The 16,489-nt window shown below is 47.6% G+C and overlaps 1 protein-coding gene across 4 annotated transcripts in view; it reads left to right on the forward strand.

The window, feature by feature from the left end:
• PAFAH1B1 (platelet activating factor acetylhydrolase 1b regulatory subunit 1) overlaps positions 1–16,489 on the forward strand; it is a 593,618-nt gene that overhangs the window by 430,668 nt on the left and 146,461 nt on the right. For all 4 annotated transcript variants that reach the window (XM_078679307.1, XM_078679308.1, XM_078679311.1 and 1 more), the window contains one exon: positions 6,795–6,896. In XM_078679307.1, the coding sequence (XP_078535433.1) occupies positions 6,795–6,896 (102 nt within the window). The remainder of the gene's footprint in view (positions 1–6,794; positions 6,897–16,489) is intronic.

The raw sequence follows: 16,489 nt of genomic DNA on the forward strand, positions 1-16,489 counted from the left end.
TGTTGCTCCCAGCCCGGCTGACCCGCTCGCCTTCAATGCAACATCCAAGAGGCTTTCCTGAAACATCCAAAGAGATTTCCTGCGGAACCCGAGGTCCTATGCCGTTGGAAGCGCACTTTCTGTTTCCCTTCGGCATTACCGTAATACTCTAAGTGGGGCGTCTCTCACAATTCTGCTCCGTACTGAAGGAACGCTGCAAGCAGGCACTCGTGCAGAAAACCATACATTTAGGAAAATAATGTGGTGCCCTGGAGGTTTCAGACAATTACACTTTGCTTCTCCTTTCTTTGATAATAAGGGTTCAAATCGGCCATTTCAGCGATGGGTCTAGGCAAGTGACCCCTACCTCTGACAATGCCTGACTTCAGCCATGAATTACCCTCCTACTCCCCAAAGCATGACTTCCGGTCATCTCCTTCTCCTGTATAGGATGTAATCAATGTCACCAGTACTCCACATTTCTGGAAAGTGTGACATTAGAACAGCAGTGTTCCAGCAGGGGATGGGTTTTCACGCTTCACTTGGCGCGGATTTTAAGAACCGCTCCAGAAGCGCTTTTAAGGAATTGCACACCGAGCAATCCAACATATAAAATGATATATATATTTAGGTGTCGGTGGACACTGAAGTGAACGCCACGATATTAAGTGGAATAACCTGCGTCAGCAGACACTGAAATAAAAACAGGAATAAACAATGAAATGAAAGTTTATTGAATGCTGATAGGAGGGTAGCCACATACACAGAATTAAAATTATAATCCATTTAATTGAAATTGGATAAATACAGAGTGGAAAGTATCAGCACTGCAGACACGGAAATGACGTTGTAGCAGAAAGTGAAATGACAATCAGCCGCAGGCTCCTGAGGGTAAGTGGCAGAAAAAACTAAAACGAAAGTATGAACAGAAAACGCAGCAGCAGGAAGCTACGTTAGTGGTGGAGCAGACGCTGACATGAGTGTGTGCAACACACATAAATAAAAGTAGCAGCAGAGTCTGCAGTGAGAAAATCCGAGAAAACTCATTCGTAATATCAGATGGGTAAAGGAATGTGGCAACAGTTTCAGAATCCAAAATATATGAAAAGTGTGTGAGAGAAATAATTCGTTTTTAGCACTGCAAACCACACTTACGACTTAAAAGCGCTGCAACAAAAGATGTTAGTTAACCAACGAATCGGTACGCAGTTTACATACATAGGAAGGATGGACATTTACGTTGGCTTTGCTGGTTCTTCCGATCAAAACCGATGTTAGCAGCAAGAGTTTAACTCCGTGAGACATCTTGCTGTACATTATGCATTTTAGTGCTTACAAATTACTGTATTCAAACTACATTTTGTAGTGTTGTGCTCTGCAGTGCCCTACATGAGCTCTGAGCCCTCCATTGCCATTAGACCCGCACTGAAGTGCACAGGTGCATATCCCCTCCCTGGCCCTGGGCCTGGGTGGTTGCCCCGTGTCCTTTATGTGCTGCGTACAGGTGCATCGATCTGCCTGGGTCCGTGTTCTGCCGTGCCCTGTATAGGCACTGGAAGGAAGGGTGCCACCTCTACATTCATTGTGTAACAGTTTGTTCTAGCCTAGGCAGAATTGTAGCTTACTGTATGGCTGGGCTCTGGGTGCCTTGTGCTGTTTCATACTGCACTTCTTTCTGCAGCATTGTCTGCCATCTCATGGTCTCGCCTAGCAGGCTTTTCAGATTTTGGTTATCCATTTGTTGTTGAAAGTGATTCTCCCCCCCAAACCTCACAGGTGATTGTTCGTCGCTGCATATTTGGTCTAGTGCATAGAAGGGAGGTTCTTGTGCAAGATCCTTGTCGATAACACCTACATCCGGTCTTCGTCCGGCTTTCAGGTTCTGCATCTGCAGGCCATGCGATTGGTCTGTCTTTCTTTTAGTTTTCCCAACCCCACTTTAATGATAATCAGCATTTCATCTCGTGCGTTGCCATCGTTAGAAACATAGTTGGTCTGGTTCATTATGCAAATATCCAGTTTTCTGTGTGTTTCCACTTCCGGCCCTTCCAAATAATTTATTCTAATAATAATTCTTTTTAGCTATACTTTTGGACACACCACACACACAACCACACACCACACACACAACCACACGCACACACACACAACCACACACAACCACAACCACACACACACACACAACCACAACCACACACACACACACAACCACACACAACCACACACACACACAACCACACACACACACAACCAACCACACACACACACAACCACACACAACCACACACACACACACAAACACACACACACAAACACACACACACACAAACACACACACACACACACACACACACACACACACACACACACACACACACACACCCACTCACCCACATGAAGGACTGGACTATTTAAGGCCCAGCGGTGCCAGGGGACAACACCTGAAACCTTTGTGGGTTACCTGTTCTGGCGCACAAATGACAGAGACACGGGACACTTCCTTCGGCGTCAAAGATCAGCGTTTATTACTGCATGGAGGCAAAAGTCACAAGAAGTACAACAGAGTGTAGGTTCTGAGAGTCTGCTTCAAATTGCAAATGTGGATCGCTCCTTTTATACACATTTTTGTCATTGCACAACATACGAACAAAAGGTTACAACTCAGTTCCCACAATAAACTTCAAAAGGGCTTCTTGAAACCCGGAACATAATTACAGTAACATTGCCGGTTCCCAACTGTAAAAGCACATCTTCTCACCGTTAGGCACATTCCACTCTAGTTGTAAACGAACGAGAGAAAGAGACAAGAACAGCTGCAAGGAAGACGGACAACAGTAGAGAAAAGAGTGTGAGGGTAATATCGGAAGCATGATCACAGGATCAAAGGATTCGATCCTAGCACATGCACGGCTGAAACAATAGACCGGCACGGCAAGATTACCCTCAAGCGAAGCCATCTGCCTTTGCAGAGTCATCCCCCTCGCCATAAAAGGGCGCACAAAAGGAATATGCATCTTCCGTAAAGCTTGGGAACTAAGGGTCATGACGCGGACAGTTGCCTGTTCGCTGACTATGTGAGGGCAAGAAACAAAATGGATGCCGTATCTAAAATGGAACCCGAGGGTTCGAATGAAGAAACGCATAAATAAGGCGAACCCTTCCAAGTAGTGTAGCGAAAACGCGTACACTTACTAAACTCGTCATTTACGGTTCATAGATACCAAACTTGCCCATATTCGATCATGCCCAAAACATCATAACGATTCTCACGGAACCTCACACACAACCACTCACCCACACAACCACTCACCCACACAACCACTCACCCACACAACCACTCACCCACACAACCACTCACACACACAACCACTCACACACACAACCACACAAAGCCACACACGGAACCACACCGTCAGTGCACACTTTCACCAAGCACACACACCATCAGTCATCAGTGCACTCTTTCACTGGGCACAAACACCACCAGCGCGATTCCACCAAGCACCCACACATACCACCAGCCGTCAATGCACGCATTCATCAGACACACTCCACCAGCTGCCAGTGCACGCTTTTACCAGGCACACACACCACCAGCCGTCAGTGCACGTTTCCACCAGGCACACACACCACCAGCCGACAGTGCACACTTCCACCAGGCATTCACCCCACCAGCCATTAGTGCACAATTTCTACAGACACACACACACTACCAGCCGTCGGTGCACATATCAATTGTTAACGCATCCACAATTAACTATTGTAGCAATCGCAGAATGGTGCACTTTGGCCTACAATTTATAGACTTTTGTTGCAGTTTGTGTTGCAATATTTAGCAATGGCAATAGCTCAAACTTAATTAACCCGAGACCTATTGCATTGTAAATGCTTGTTTTTTTTTAGCATGAGAAGCTCTGCTTTGCTTCCATAGAGCAGGATAATAAAGTGAACTTCAAAAAATTCATACATGCAGCTACTGTGAGCAGTAGAAACAGTGGAGGTTTTTGAAGTGTTCATTAAAGACTGCAGTTACTACATCAGGATACCTTACTGATGAGGTGGTGAGTATAGTTGGAGTATCGTAATGTGAGTTCTTTGTTTAAAGTGAAGACACATTTTCATATTAAATAGTTAGTGGTCAGTACAATAGGATTGGAACGTAAGGTTTGACTTCATGGGGTGCAATGCAGCGGAGTTTGATGGCCGACAATACTTCTACTGCGAACCAAAGTCAACGTAATGGAATGAGGTCTTTGAGTTCATGAAGGGAAATTCAAGGGTGTAAACTGGTAGTAGGTCCTTCACAGAATCTATGGTCATATTGATTGCTAAAAAAAAAATCATAGTTGGTCGAATGGAATGCTTTTCTCAGGCTTCATAAATATTCGTACAAATTTTTCTGAATGTGGTTAGAATACATTTTAAGCTATGGGTTTGTCAACTATTAGCAATATAAGATTGCACCTACGCCCAGAATGTGTGCCTCCCGGTCTTCCACCCCATTGACAGTCCATGGTAGCTTCTTTGAAGCATGGAATATCCCTCTAAATAACACTGACGTTCTGGATCCTCGTTGGTGTTTGACCCTAGGTTTGCTGGCTCACCTGATTACAATACTCTCCCGATGTTGGTGGGATGGCCAACGGTTCATTCCTTTCGTTGTCTCTCTTGCCAAGCCACCTTTTGCAGTTCAGTTTGCCGGTCTAGCCCATCAGTCAGTGTTCTGTTGGGCAGTGGGCCACACCCATCCCCGTTTGGATGGACTGAGGTTGGATCTGGTATTGCATGATACCTATGGCTAGTTTGCTATGTAGGGGTTATGCAGGTGTTCTCTTCTTTCTAGGCTGCTTGTTTCTGGTTGGCCTTTGATGTTTGTATGGCTCTTTATGTAGTGGAGCAAAAGGAGGTGCACTGTGTAAAAAGTCCACTCAATACAACAGCGGATGCACGGAGTCGTCAAAAGTCTATCAGTCACGAGTGGGAATTAGATCAAGACATTCTCGAGGACGTCTTCTCAGTCTGGGGTACTCCGACCATAGACCTGTTTGCAACCCCAGAAAACAAGAAATGCCAGTTTTTACGCAAGCAGGGATCACCATCTAGGGTCATTGGGGAAATGCTTTTTCGATAGCCTGGTCCAGCGCATTTGTTTACGCCTTTTCATCAATACCCCTGATTCCGAGACTAATCAGAAAACTCAAGGCCGAACTTTGCAAAATGATTTTGATCGCACCAGCGTGGCCCCGACAGTTCTGGTACACCGTTCTTCTCCTACTCTCTCAAGATCAGCCAACTCACCTGCGGCCCATTCTGTCTCTGACAATGTCTCAGGGTCAAGTGCTACATCCGGACCCGAGCCCACTCCAATTGACAGCATGAATCCTGTGCACAGAGAATTCCAGAATTTGAACCTCACTAAGGAGTGTAAAGAAATTCTGTCTCAGGCCCGTGCCCGCGAGTAGGTGGCCACACCTATCTCCTCCTACATAATATGCGTGACGCAGCCAGAGGGCTGCAAACTCCGCTCTGTCCTGGTCTAGAGCGGCTAGGTGTTGCCGAATTGCTTTGAGTTGGCGCCTGACTTGGGGTGCCTCAGTTCGCTGATGTATCTGTTCTAATTCTTTCATTTTCTGGGAAAGGTCGTCTCTCGTACGCTTGCGCTCTATGTTCTCCGCAGTCTAGATGGCAACTAGTTCCCCGCGTATGACTGCTCTTTATGTAGTGGAGCAAAAGGAGGGGCACTGTGTAAAAAGTCCAGGCAAACCCCAACTGGTTTACAGAGGCACAAATGATATCCAAGATGTTCTCTTTTGTTGTAGTGTGGGCAAGCAGTTGCGCTTATCAGAGGATAGGGCTGAGCATTTGTTGACACAGAGGCAATTAATGAGACGCACTCAAGAACTAATAAACAACCATTGGCAAAGCTAATAGATCTGGCTTGCATTTTCAGTCCTGACTAAAGCAGTAGGAAAAACTTCTGCAGTGAAGAAAGGAAACAATTGTGACTTTCTAAGAGCTAATGTATGTATGTTCTTTTGATATGTAAAATCCCTTATTCTTTGTAGTGTAAGCTCTCAATAGGATGCGGAATGATGGAAAATACAGTCAGTTTGAGTTTTTAACAGAAATGGTCCTCTGGGAAACAAAAAGCCTGTCTTCCCCTTCTATATTTAAAAAAAAAGTGATAACAATAGGCTTTGCAGATATCTGCACCGTTAAGCTGGACCTCCAAATATACACCATTTTTAAACAAAAAGATTTCACATAACGGTATTATATTTGTTAATAGCGCTGGTGAAGAAAGCTGCATAGACTCCTATAAGCTCTTCAGATGTAGGGAATCAACCTAATTGAGTAAACCAGAACTGGGTACACAGTAGGGTCTAGTCGCAAGAGTATTCAACAACATAGGCAAATTAGTCGATTTTGCAGCACCAGTCTGCCATAGTTTTCATTTTTTCATATAAAAGTGAATGATTACTTTTTCAATACTGTAGTTGGGAGTGAAAGCAAAAGTGACAGTGATAAATAGTTACATTAGAAATAAGGCCACAGACTCATGTAGGGGTCACTCAGCTGATTGCATTGCTAATACATGCTGGCATGACTAGTCACATATCTCATATCAGTTTTAGGTCTTTATAATCAATTTATTTGAAACCTATGGAGTTAAAATATATACCTCCCAGCCTTGTTTTTTTCTATATTTAATTCCATTTATGATGCAAATCTCAACTTTGTTTTCTGTTAATACATGTTGTGTGTTGATTATAAAAGCAAGTAAAGAGTTTTGTTTTTAACTATTGTTCCACCAGACAAAGAAGAGTGGCAAGCCTGGGCCTTTCCTGCTATCTGGATCCAGAGACAAGACCATTAAGATGTGGGACATCAGCATTGGCATGTGCCTTATGACACTGGTAAGTGTGATGTTCCTGAGCCTCACTCTTGTGCCTACAAAGGTTACGCAGTTGCAGACACATGCTTTTCATTATCCCATGTATACATTAAAGTATTAACACGCTAACATGTTTTCCTACGTAATCCTATAAATTTAGTTTATTCCTGTGGCACAAGCTACAACAACTTTGGTCCTGAGATGGTCCATTGGTTTAATTTTCTGATGTTATTGCATCCTTGAGGAGTTAATTTTTGTACCAGAGAATCATAATTGTGTACCTGAGCCATGAACATTTGCTAACCTGTATATTCGACTTCAGTGACAACCATTAGTTGTATTCGGACTGTTTTCATAATGAATTGAGTGTTCTTATTAATGGCACTACATTACTGCTCTAGCACAAATTAGAATGAACTGCTGTGTAGAAAACCTGTTATAGTATTTTCAGAAACCATTTTAAAAGTTTAGATTGAATATAAATGTGAGCTGCCTACAAAGTATGTTCTTATTCAAACTGTGGATTTCAAATATCAAATTAATACACCCAAACAACTGCTTACGCACCTTTGAACCTCCATGGACATTGGAGACTGTATTGCAATTGTGTAGCTCTTCTAGAGGAACAATCCAAAAAAGGAGGAACTGCTGCAGACTCTCACTTGATGGAATGTGCACTTGGGCAGCCAGTTATAATTTTACTATCGGATAGTTCTCTGATTTCTCCTTTACTGAAATCTTCCTAGCTGATTTTGATAATCATGGGTATGCCCAGAAGCACCTTGCAAAGCAACATGTGGGAAACTCCACTGTATTAATCAGCACAGATTCCTTCCCCTCTGTCACAGGGTAAGCTTTAAAATCTCACCTGTCGCATAGTCTGTTAAGCATGTGGTCATAATATAGACCATGCTCTTTTCCATTGCTTCATAGGGCACTTAAAATCAACAGATCCTTCTGTGGTGGGGGATATTTTAATTTATTTAAGCTCTTTAAAGTGAGTGCATGGCCGCAAGCAGGTGTCTCAAAATGCAGGTTGATATAAGGGGAGTGATTAGAGCTAAACCGCACTGGAAATTCCATTCCTCCAATGTGAATCCAGCTGAACAAGTCTTTGTCACCAAATCATGGAAAAGCTTTGAGGGGGGAAGAACTATATAATCAGTGTTAGAGGCATGTGAGTTGTAGATCACATGCTATGCATGCTCCTGCCATCTAGTGTTGGCTCCGGAAGATTTCACCTTGTTTTTCTTCAAAGAAGTTGTTGCATGTAAGAAATAACAGAAGACTCAACTTGAGGTAAGGAAGAGCTTCTTTATTCCAATCATCCACTCTCCTCAACACGCAGACGTATGTTGTGAACATTCTAAATCAAGCTCCAGGCGGAACATTCTAAGTGGAACAAAAGGGAAGGGGAGTGGGAAGGAACCAAGGGAAAGGATGAGGAAAAGAGGTAAATTACAACAGAAGCATTTCCAGTCACAAGGTAGGTGGCTCCTTCTTTCGGTGATAGTGCGCATGGGCATCGTCTCCATTGTTTGTTTTTTTCCGCCATCGGGTTCGAACGTGAATTGCTGTGCTCTGGTGCGACACAGTTTCTTATGAATCCCTCGGCCCGCAAGACATTCACCCTCTACGGTATTGTTTGGTATTGATTCCGATCGCGTAATCCCATTCACCGAGTACCGTATTTACTTTTTTTTTTTTAAGCCTCTTTCGATTGGGTGTCTAGTGGAAGGCTGTCTGGCATACTGCGTCGGTCCGCCTCTGTCAATTGAAAGGACTCCATTCAAATTCTGCCCTCAGTGCCACACAAAGTTTCAGTGCACCGACTCCCACGAAGTGTGCAACCTGTGCTTGTCTACCGAGCACAGAGAACAGGTCTGTGGCACGAGTGAGGCTTTCTGGTCGAAATAGATGCTTCACGACCGTCTGGCTCTGCCCCTCCCCCTTCAATGCCGAAAACCGCTTTGGATCCGAAATCCTTGGCATCCAGAACACCAGCATCCAAAACACTGGCACTGAAAATCTAGGCACCGAAACAAATGAATGTGCCGATTCCATCTAAGGAACAACATTTTGATGTTCTGCCTTCCAAACCTGATCCGAAACAAAGGGAGCTAAATATCCACCCAACTACTGGACATATCACCACAAAAGTGACAATAAAACAGAAACCTGAGACAGCAGAGGCTTACCACATTCCTTTAAAAAGGAAAAATTTTGGTACCAATCCTTCTCCTCCTCCTCCCCTTGCATCACATTCTCCTCCGATTCAACTCTTACTAATTTCACCTGAGCACTCCTCACTCCATACACCTGAAGATCAGGATGATGGCGATGGACATGGGGCTCGGGACAATGAGCCAATACCCGTAGACCCCTGGACAGATTATAACACCAATTTCCGTACAGGTTATGATCCTGACATGTACCCTACCAAGCCTTCTCCACCGGACAACAGTGTAGGTTACATAGAACTGCTGGGTAGAGCTGCTTACTACCTTGGGGTTCAGCTACATAAGGAGTCCCTAGAAGAAAATTTCCTTTTCAAGACTCCTAGCACCACACAAGTCCTCGCACACTTCCCATTCTCAAGGGTATGATCAGGCATATGGACTATATTTTTAATGGCCCTGTCAGGGCAGGCATCTTCACCCCTAGGTTAGAAAAGTATATGCTGGCATCGTCTGTTCCAGCATACATAAGGGGCCAGTTACCATTGGATTCCTTGGTGGCTCCCAATGAACGCAAAAGGGCCAATCCGCAAACAGGAGATGCTCCACCCCCAGGTATAGAAGCTAAGCTGCTAGATGCTTCGGGGGAAAAGGGTAGCCTCACAGGTTGCAGACTTTTGGCTCATCTCCAGTACACAAGCTCTGTTAGCTAGGTACGACAGGACGCATTGGGATGAGATGGAGCAGTTGCTCCAATTTCTACCTGATGAGCACAAGACCTAGTGTGGGAGGGACAGCTAATTTCTAATTATTGCATCAGGTGCGCCCTAGATGCTGCAGACACTGCTTCTAGAGCTATCCACACCGGCGACCTTTTAAGAAGGCATACCTGGCTTTGTATCTCAGGATTCAAACCAGAAGTTCAGATTTCTAGCCTAAACACACCATTTGATAAGAAACACCTCTTTGGCCCTGTGGTAGATTCCTGACTGTAAAAAAATAAAGGACACATAGGTGGCCAAATCCATGGGAGCCCTTCAATTAACACCAGGACGTGGTTCCTTTCGGCACGCCTTCTACCGCGGAGGATCTTAGAATACCTCCTCAGTTACCACCCCCACCACTTATAAAGGCAACAATCAACCCTCTGACTCTACGGTTTACTTCAGATGGGGTTACAGAGGCAACAATGGCAAAGGAAGAGGTAGAGGCTCAAATACATGCGCCTCCCCCTACAATACCAAACAATGACTTCCCGACACTTCCCTACGACCATTTAACACCTGTCTGGGGCGTCTTTCACATTTCCTACCCATCTGGCAGTCCATAAATACAGACACATGGGTACTGGAAATGTTTCATTCTCGTTATTGCCTGGTTTTCACCAACAATCCTCCAAACATTCTCCCACGGTCACACATACTCTCACCGGATCACTTACACCTCCTCAAACAAGAAGTTCAGTCTCTCCTTTTAAAAGGGGCTATAGAGCCTGTATCATTTCAATATCAGGGGTCAGGCGTATACTCCTTTCCGATACCCAAAAAGGACAGTTCTCACAGACCAATTCTGGACCTCAGATAACTAAATCTTTACCTACATTCAGACCATTTTCACATGGTTACACTTGAACAAGTACTACCACTTCTGCAACAGGGCAACTTTCTTTCTACTCTAGACTTAAAGGACGACTTTTCATATTCCAATACATCCCGCTCATTGCAAATTTCCCAGATTTTTGGTAGTGGGCCAGCATTACCAGTACAAGGTACTCCCGTTCGGAGTCACCACTGCTTCTAGAGTCTTCACAAAGTGTCTGTCAGTAGTCGTTGCTTGTAGGAGAGTAGGGTCTGCAATCCTATGATCCCCCAGATTTTTGCTTTTTGCTGCACTGGTTTACGACTTTCCCTGGCTGTGGGCCTGCTAATCAGACCCACAGCCTAGCTGTTCTCTCTATCCAAATTGTACTCAGGTACTGAATTGGCACTGGGCCCTCTCCAAGTCCCTGTACCCAGGGCTGAGGTGCACCCAGAAGTCTCCCAGGGGCTGAAGCATGTATTGTGCCACCCCTGGACTGACTAACTAAACTGACACAACTGGCTGCACGACAGCTGGGGCAAGGTGGTGTACTCACCCTTTGCTTTAGATATAGTATACCTATATCTAACCCTAAAATGGACACACAGATCTCCTATCAGTCACTCCTATGGCAGGCCTTAACAATCCTGAAGGCAGAGTGCTTGGAATCGTGTGAGATGGTGCTCTGGCATGAGCTGAGCCTGTCTGCGGCTTTCGGGATCTATCCCTTAGCCGTTTCCATGATATCGCATACCATATACTCTTAAGTGCATTATAATCCTCGCGGTTATATGCCAACTCTGGTATCGCTTTATCAAAACATGTCGAGTAAGGTGTCATACGAATTGGAATACTAACCCCTCGCCAATTCTGGCGACGGGGTTAGCATTCCACCCTTCTAGAGGGACACGACATGTATGTAACCTCTAACCCCGGTTAAAGTCAAACAGAGCCTCAGCTCCACAAAATGGATGCTGCCACCGAGACACAAGTCTGCCCTCCTGCTGCTGGGAGTCCTCCCAGAGCAGGAGATAAGGACAAAGGGTTTCCTGCCAGGGGCGGTGCCAGCACCGTCCCAGACAGGATTTTGTGTATCCTAGGTAGGCAGGGCTTCAGAGGAAGGTGACTGCAAGTGGCACCCCGGTGCTCACTATGCATAGGCCGGCTTGAACCAGTTCCAGGGACACTCCAGACCCTGAGCTGGGGAAAAGCCCGCCAAGGAAGGGGGTGTAACCACCCCCCTCCTGGTCCCACCCATAGGGCAGGACCTAGTCGCGTGCCAGCCCCCTTTTCCCAGATAAAGGTAGGAGCAGGCCCCCTTCCAAATTAGATCATCTTTGGAATCAAGACACGACTTTCTACGAAAGGACTTCAAGATTTCCTTCTTCAAGATTCTCCCTTGTGGCTAAGGAGTAGTCACCCTGCATCCGCAGGCACCATCGCACGAACACTGCGGTCTGCTGTAAGTCCTTCCTCCGGAATCCGACTGCCCAGCTCGACAAGACCCGGCTTCCCTGGCACCTCCGACCTCTACTCACCTCTAAAGCCAAGCTGAGAACCGTGAGTGCGACGAGACCTCAAGGGACCGACTATTGCCAAGACTGCACGACTTCTGCACAGCAAGCCCGCCGAGTAATTTCCTGGCGAGTGCTTTGGGGTCCGAGAAGCCCCGACCCTGAGCAGCTCCAGCACCGAAGAGCAGCCCCCCAGCATCTCCACGATCGGCGTGGGGCCCTTCTGCTTTTTGCTGCTCACCGCGTTGTTTGGCTACTAGCCCGCTGGCTTGTGGCCTTCTGAACGACGCCCGACGACATCACTGCTGCTGGTCTGGTTGCTCCCGACTGGCTCTTGCTCCCTTCCAGAAGAGGAGCACCCCGGACCCTCCTGGTCCACTCAAGACGCCATTTTGAGTCCACCGCGTGGGCTTGAATTAGCCAAGGCTTTGTTGCCCAATCCTGGGTACTTCGACGCCGACAGCTTCATCCATCGTGGGACAGCTCGCCTCTCCATCCTGGTCGCCGACAACGCCTCCTGGTCCGTGAGATCTGCAGAGCCCAGCGTCGCCCACTCACCTAGTCGAGGTGACTACCATCCGGTGCCCTCCTGGTGCCCACTGACTACTGGCTAGTAGTCACGAACTTGGTCCCCTCTGCTTTCAGGTGTCATCCATCTTCCAGATCGAGGCTTGGATCACTTCGAACTCTCTTCACTGGTCGCCTGTCAGCATCTTTCTTCCAGGCTCCTGGTCCGGCAACGAGGATTCCCGACGTCTTTTGAGACATATGCAGCTGCAGCCCCTGGGCTAGGTAACTTCGGCATTTCGGTGCCCCAGCATAGCCTCATTATCCAAGGGTCAGGATCCACTGTCGTTTTCTCCCTACCAGGTCGGGTTCGCCCGTGAACACTAACTGTAGCTTTACTAGCTACCATAGACTTTGTCCCGCATCCCGCGTGAGAGTGCACACTCTGCACCCGAGTCCCCTAGGCCTCCTAGAAGTAATCTAACGATTCTATAGTCAAGTCCTAGCGATTCCAAAGCCTATTAGTACTGTACTTACCTGCTAGTAATTTCGCATTCCACTTTTAGAGTGTATGGTTTTTCGTGCCCCTCGGGCATTTGTATATACTGTGCTAACTTAAGTATTTTCGTAAGAGTTTTGTTGTGTGCCTAGCACCCTGTCCTCATAAAGAGTACAGGGTTGTTGTGATTCTAATAAATACACTGTTTATTTTCATAACACTTGTGTGGTGTCCTTTCACTGGGTGTTCAAGGGGTAATGTGATGGTAAAACAGCTGGCGTAACACGCCCTCTAGAGTCTTAGCCTTAGACTGCTCGTATCCATGCTACTAGGATAGCTGGTCTATAAGGTTGACTTACAACCAATCATCAATAAGGGTTGTTTGGACTGATATATAGTGATCACTAGAATAGTGAGCACTGCACATCAGGCCAACTTCTCACATTGCTCACCTGAGTAGACCAGTCCTGTCTGTACCTACTTGGACGACTGAATCATCAAAGCTAGTACGTATACAAAATGTCTCCAACACACCCGCAGAACACTACAATCTGATAGACATCTAGCCGCAGATTCCTTAAGTTAAAATATTCCCAGGCGTGACACTGGATCTGGAAATTTTTTGCAGCAGCACCTCTGCGTGCCGGGAAACGGCGCCACACGACCCCGCCCTGACGTCGGGGTCATATAAGTCCCTCCAGGTGCGATGACGTCAGTTTTCCTTCTTTTCCACGTGCAACGCAGTTCCGGAGTGAGCTCCTCTGACCTGTTTTCAGGTCTCATTTTCGACGCTTCGGGTCGGGAAAAGTGTGCGATGCCTTCAGGCTTCAAATCTTGTAATTCTTGTTCGCGGCAGATGTCCGCGACAGAGCTGCATCTTATTTGTATGTGGTGTCTGAGCAAGCACCATGACTCCACGGACTGTGAAGCCTACCAACGTCTGAAACCGAAGTCTCGGCGGGAGTACTGTATGAAGCTTCTCTCGGGACGGCTGTCCCGGTCGGAGTAGTCACGCCCACCGGCCTCGTCGTAGACTGCAGGTCCCTCTACTGTCTGGTTCCACCGTAGATCGCCTTCTAGGGTCAGTCGTTCCCTACTTGGTAAGTTGAGGAGCTTGTCGCCTAGGTCATTGACCTCTCCTTCTGTTTTCAGGGGCCCTGGTTCCCGGAACTTTCCGAACATGCGTGCCCGAAGGTCATCCCCCCCCCCCCCCCTCTATCCTCCCTTTCCGGGTGTGGGGGCGACTCATGCCCAAATGGGAGGCCTATGCTACGGCCTTGCAGGCCTTCCTTGGGTTCTCTCCCGTTCCTGGGGCATCCCCGGAACCTCTGCTTCTTGTGGGGTCTCCGACGGACTCGCCGGCGGGTTTGCCCCGGCGCCAATTGAGCTCTTGCCTCCTAGGAACGTTGGAGATGTGGTGTCGCTAGGGCGCGTCGTGGTAGGGTCCCCCTCTACGCTCCACGTTGGATCATTAGAGCGTGGCCTTCCTGGATCCCTCTCTTCGTCCCACGGCGCCTCTGCCATGCTGCATGGCCCCACGGGGCTCCCTGTGGTGCCACAAGTGGTTTCCCGTGCTCATAGCCCTGACTTGAGCACACCCCAACCTTCCGGGCAGGCGGCTGCCTGTCTCCAGCTGGGGTCGGTGCCGTCCCGGCGCCAGAGGCTTGCCTCCTCTGCTCCGCCTCAGCTCCTTTCTCCGGAATCTGAGCACACCCTGGATGAGGCAGAGCTGGCGCCTGGGCGACGCCAGAAGATTGCCTCGCCGGCCCCGGCGACCTCTTCTTCTTCAGAGGGGGAACTTGTTATAGTTTCAACGCCAGCTTTTAATGATGCCCTTAAAGAACCGATTTTAGAGGTTTGGAAGAAACCTGTATCGGCTCCTGCTGTTTCTAGCGCTGTTGCCAGGAGGTACAGAGCTACTCCTGATGACCCAGAATTTTTATCAACTCACCCTCTGCCTGAGAGTTTGGTCGTGCAGGCGGCCTGTTCCAAAAGATCAACGGGAGCTTTTCCACAGGTTCCAGCAGAAAAGGAGTCGAGAAAACAATCAGGCTGCTAAAAAGGTTTTCTCCTCCGCCAGTATGGCGCTGAAACCCACAAATGCAACCTGCCTGATGGGGCGTTATATCCACGCCCTGATGGACACTGTAAAGCAGTTGGTGCCCAAGATACCGGAGGAGGATAGGAAAGACTTCCAGGAGGTAATCTCTGACACTCAGGCTGCAGCAAGGCAGGTGATTCAGAGTGGATTGGACACGGCAGACTCTGTGGCTAGGGTCATGGGCTCTTCTGTGGCAACAAGGAGAGCTGCGTGGCTGAAATCAAGTGAGTTTTCATCAGATGTCCAGTCTACGTTGATGGATCTCCCATTCGACGGGTCTGGTTTATTTGGCAAGAAGGCAGACGCTGCTTAAGAACGCTTTAAAGACAGCAGGGCGATGGCTAAGTCATTGGGCCTTCAGACCAGGGGCACTTTTGGGAGGCGTTCTAGAGGATTTAGCAGATCTACCTTTCGATCCTACAAGACAACGCAGTCGCAGCCGCAGCAGCAGCAAAACACGCTGTATAGGTCTTATAGGGGCAAGCAAAGAGCCCGTTCTCGAGGCCGTCAAGCTTCCTCCTCTTCCTATTCTTCCCCATCCCAGCCCCCTGCCAACGCACAAAGCAGCCCTAGATCCGCCATTCCGGATCATGTGGGTCCAGTGGAGGGTCGGCTTACCCATTTCCTACGAGATTGAGAACCCAAAGATCCGATGTAATCAATTCCCAATCTCGAGGGGAATGGGTATGCTCTTCCCTTTCGGGAGTTTCACCCAAATTACCCTCTTTGCCAGGGTTATTTTTCGGAGGACCACCTGCTTCTCCTGCAGGAAGCAGTCTTGGCACTGTTCAGAAAAGGTGCGATAGAGGTGGTTCCCGAGCAGGAAAGGGGTCAGGGATGCTACTCCCAGTGTTTTCTGATCCCCAAGAAGGATGGCAGGCTTCGGCCAATCCTGGATCTCAGGATCTTGAACCTTTACCTGAAACAGGAAAAGTTCAAGATGCTCACTCTTGCACAGGTTCTTCAAGCGCTGCTGGAAGAAGACTGGATGGTGTCGATCGACTTGCAGGATGCGTATTTTCACATCCCAATCCTGAAGTCGCACAGAAAGTATCTCCGTTTTACGGTTGGGTCGCAACACTACCAGTTTGCGGTCCTTCCGTTTGGTCTTACTACTACGCCTCGAGTCTTCACCAAGGTGATGGCGGTGGGGGCAGCACATCTCAGGAGGTCGGGGATTCCGGTATTCCCGTATCTGGACGACTGGCTGATCAAAGCAGATTCGCCGGGGAAGGTGCT

The sequence above is a fragment of the Lissotriton helveticus genome, chromosome 3_1 (assembly GCF_964261635.1).
Source record: "Lissotriton helveticus chromosome 3_1, aLisHel1.1, whole genome shotgun sequence".
NCBI classification, from domain to species: Eukaryota; Metazoa; Chordata; class Amphibia; order Caudata; family Salamandridae; genus Lissotriton; species Lissotriton helveticus.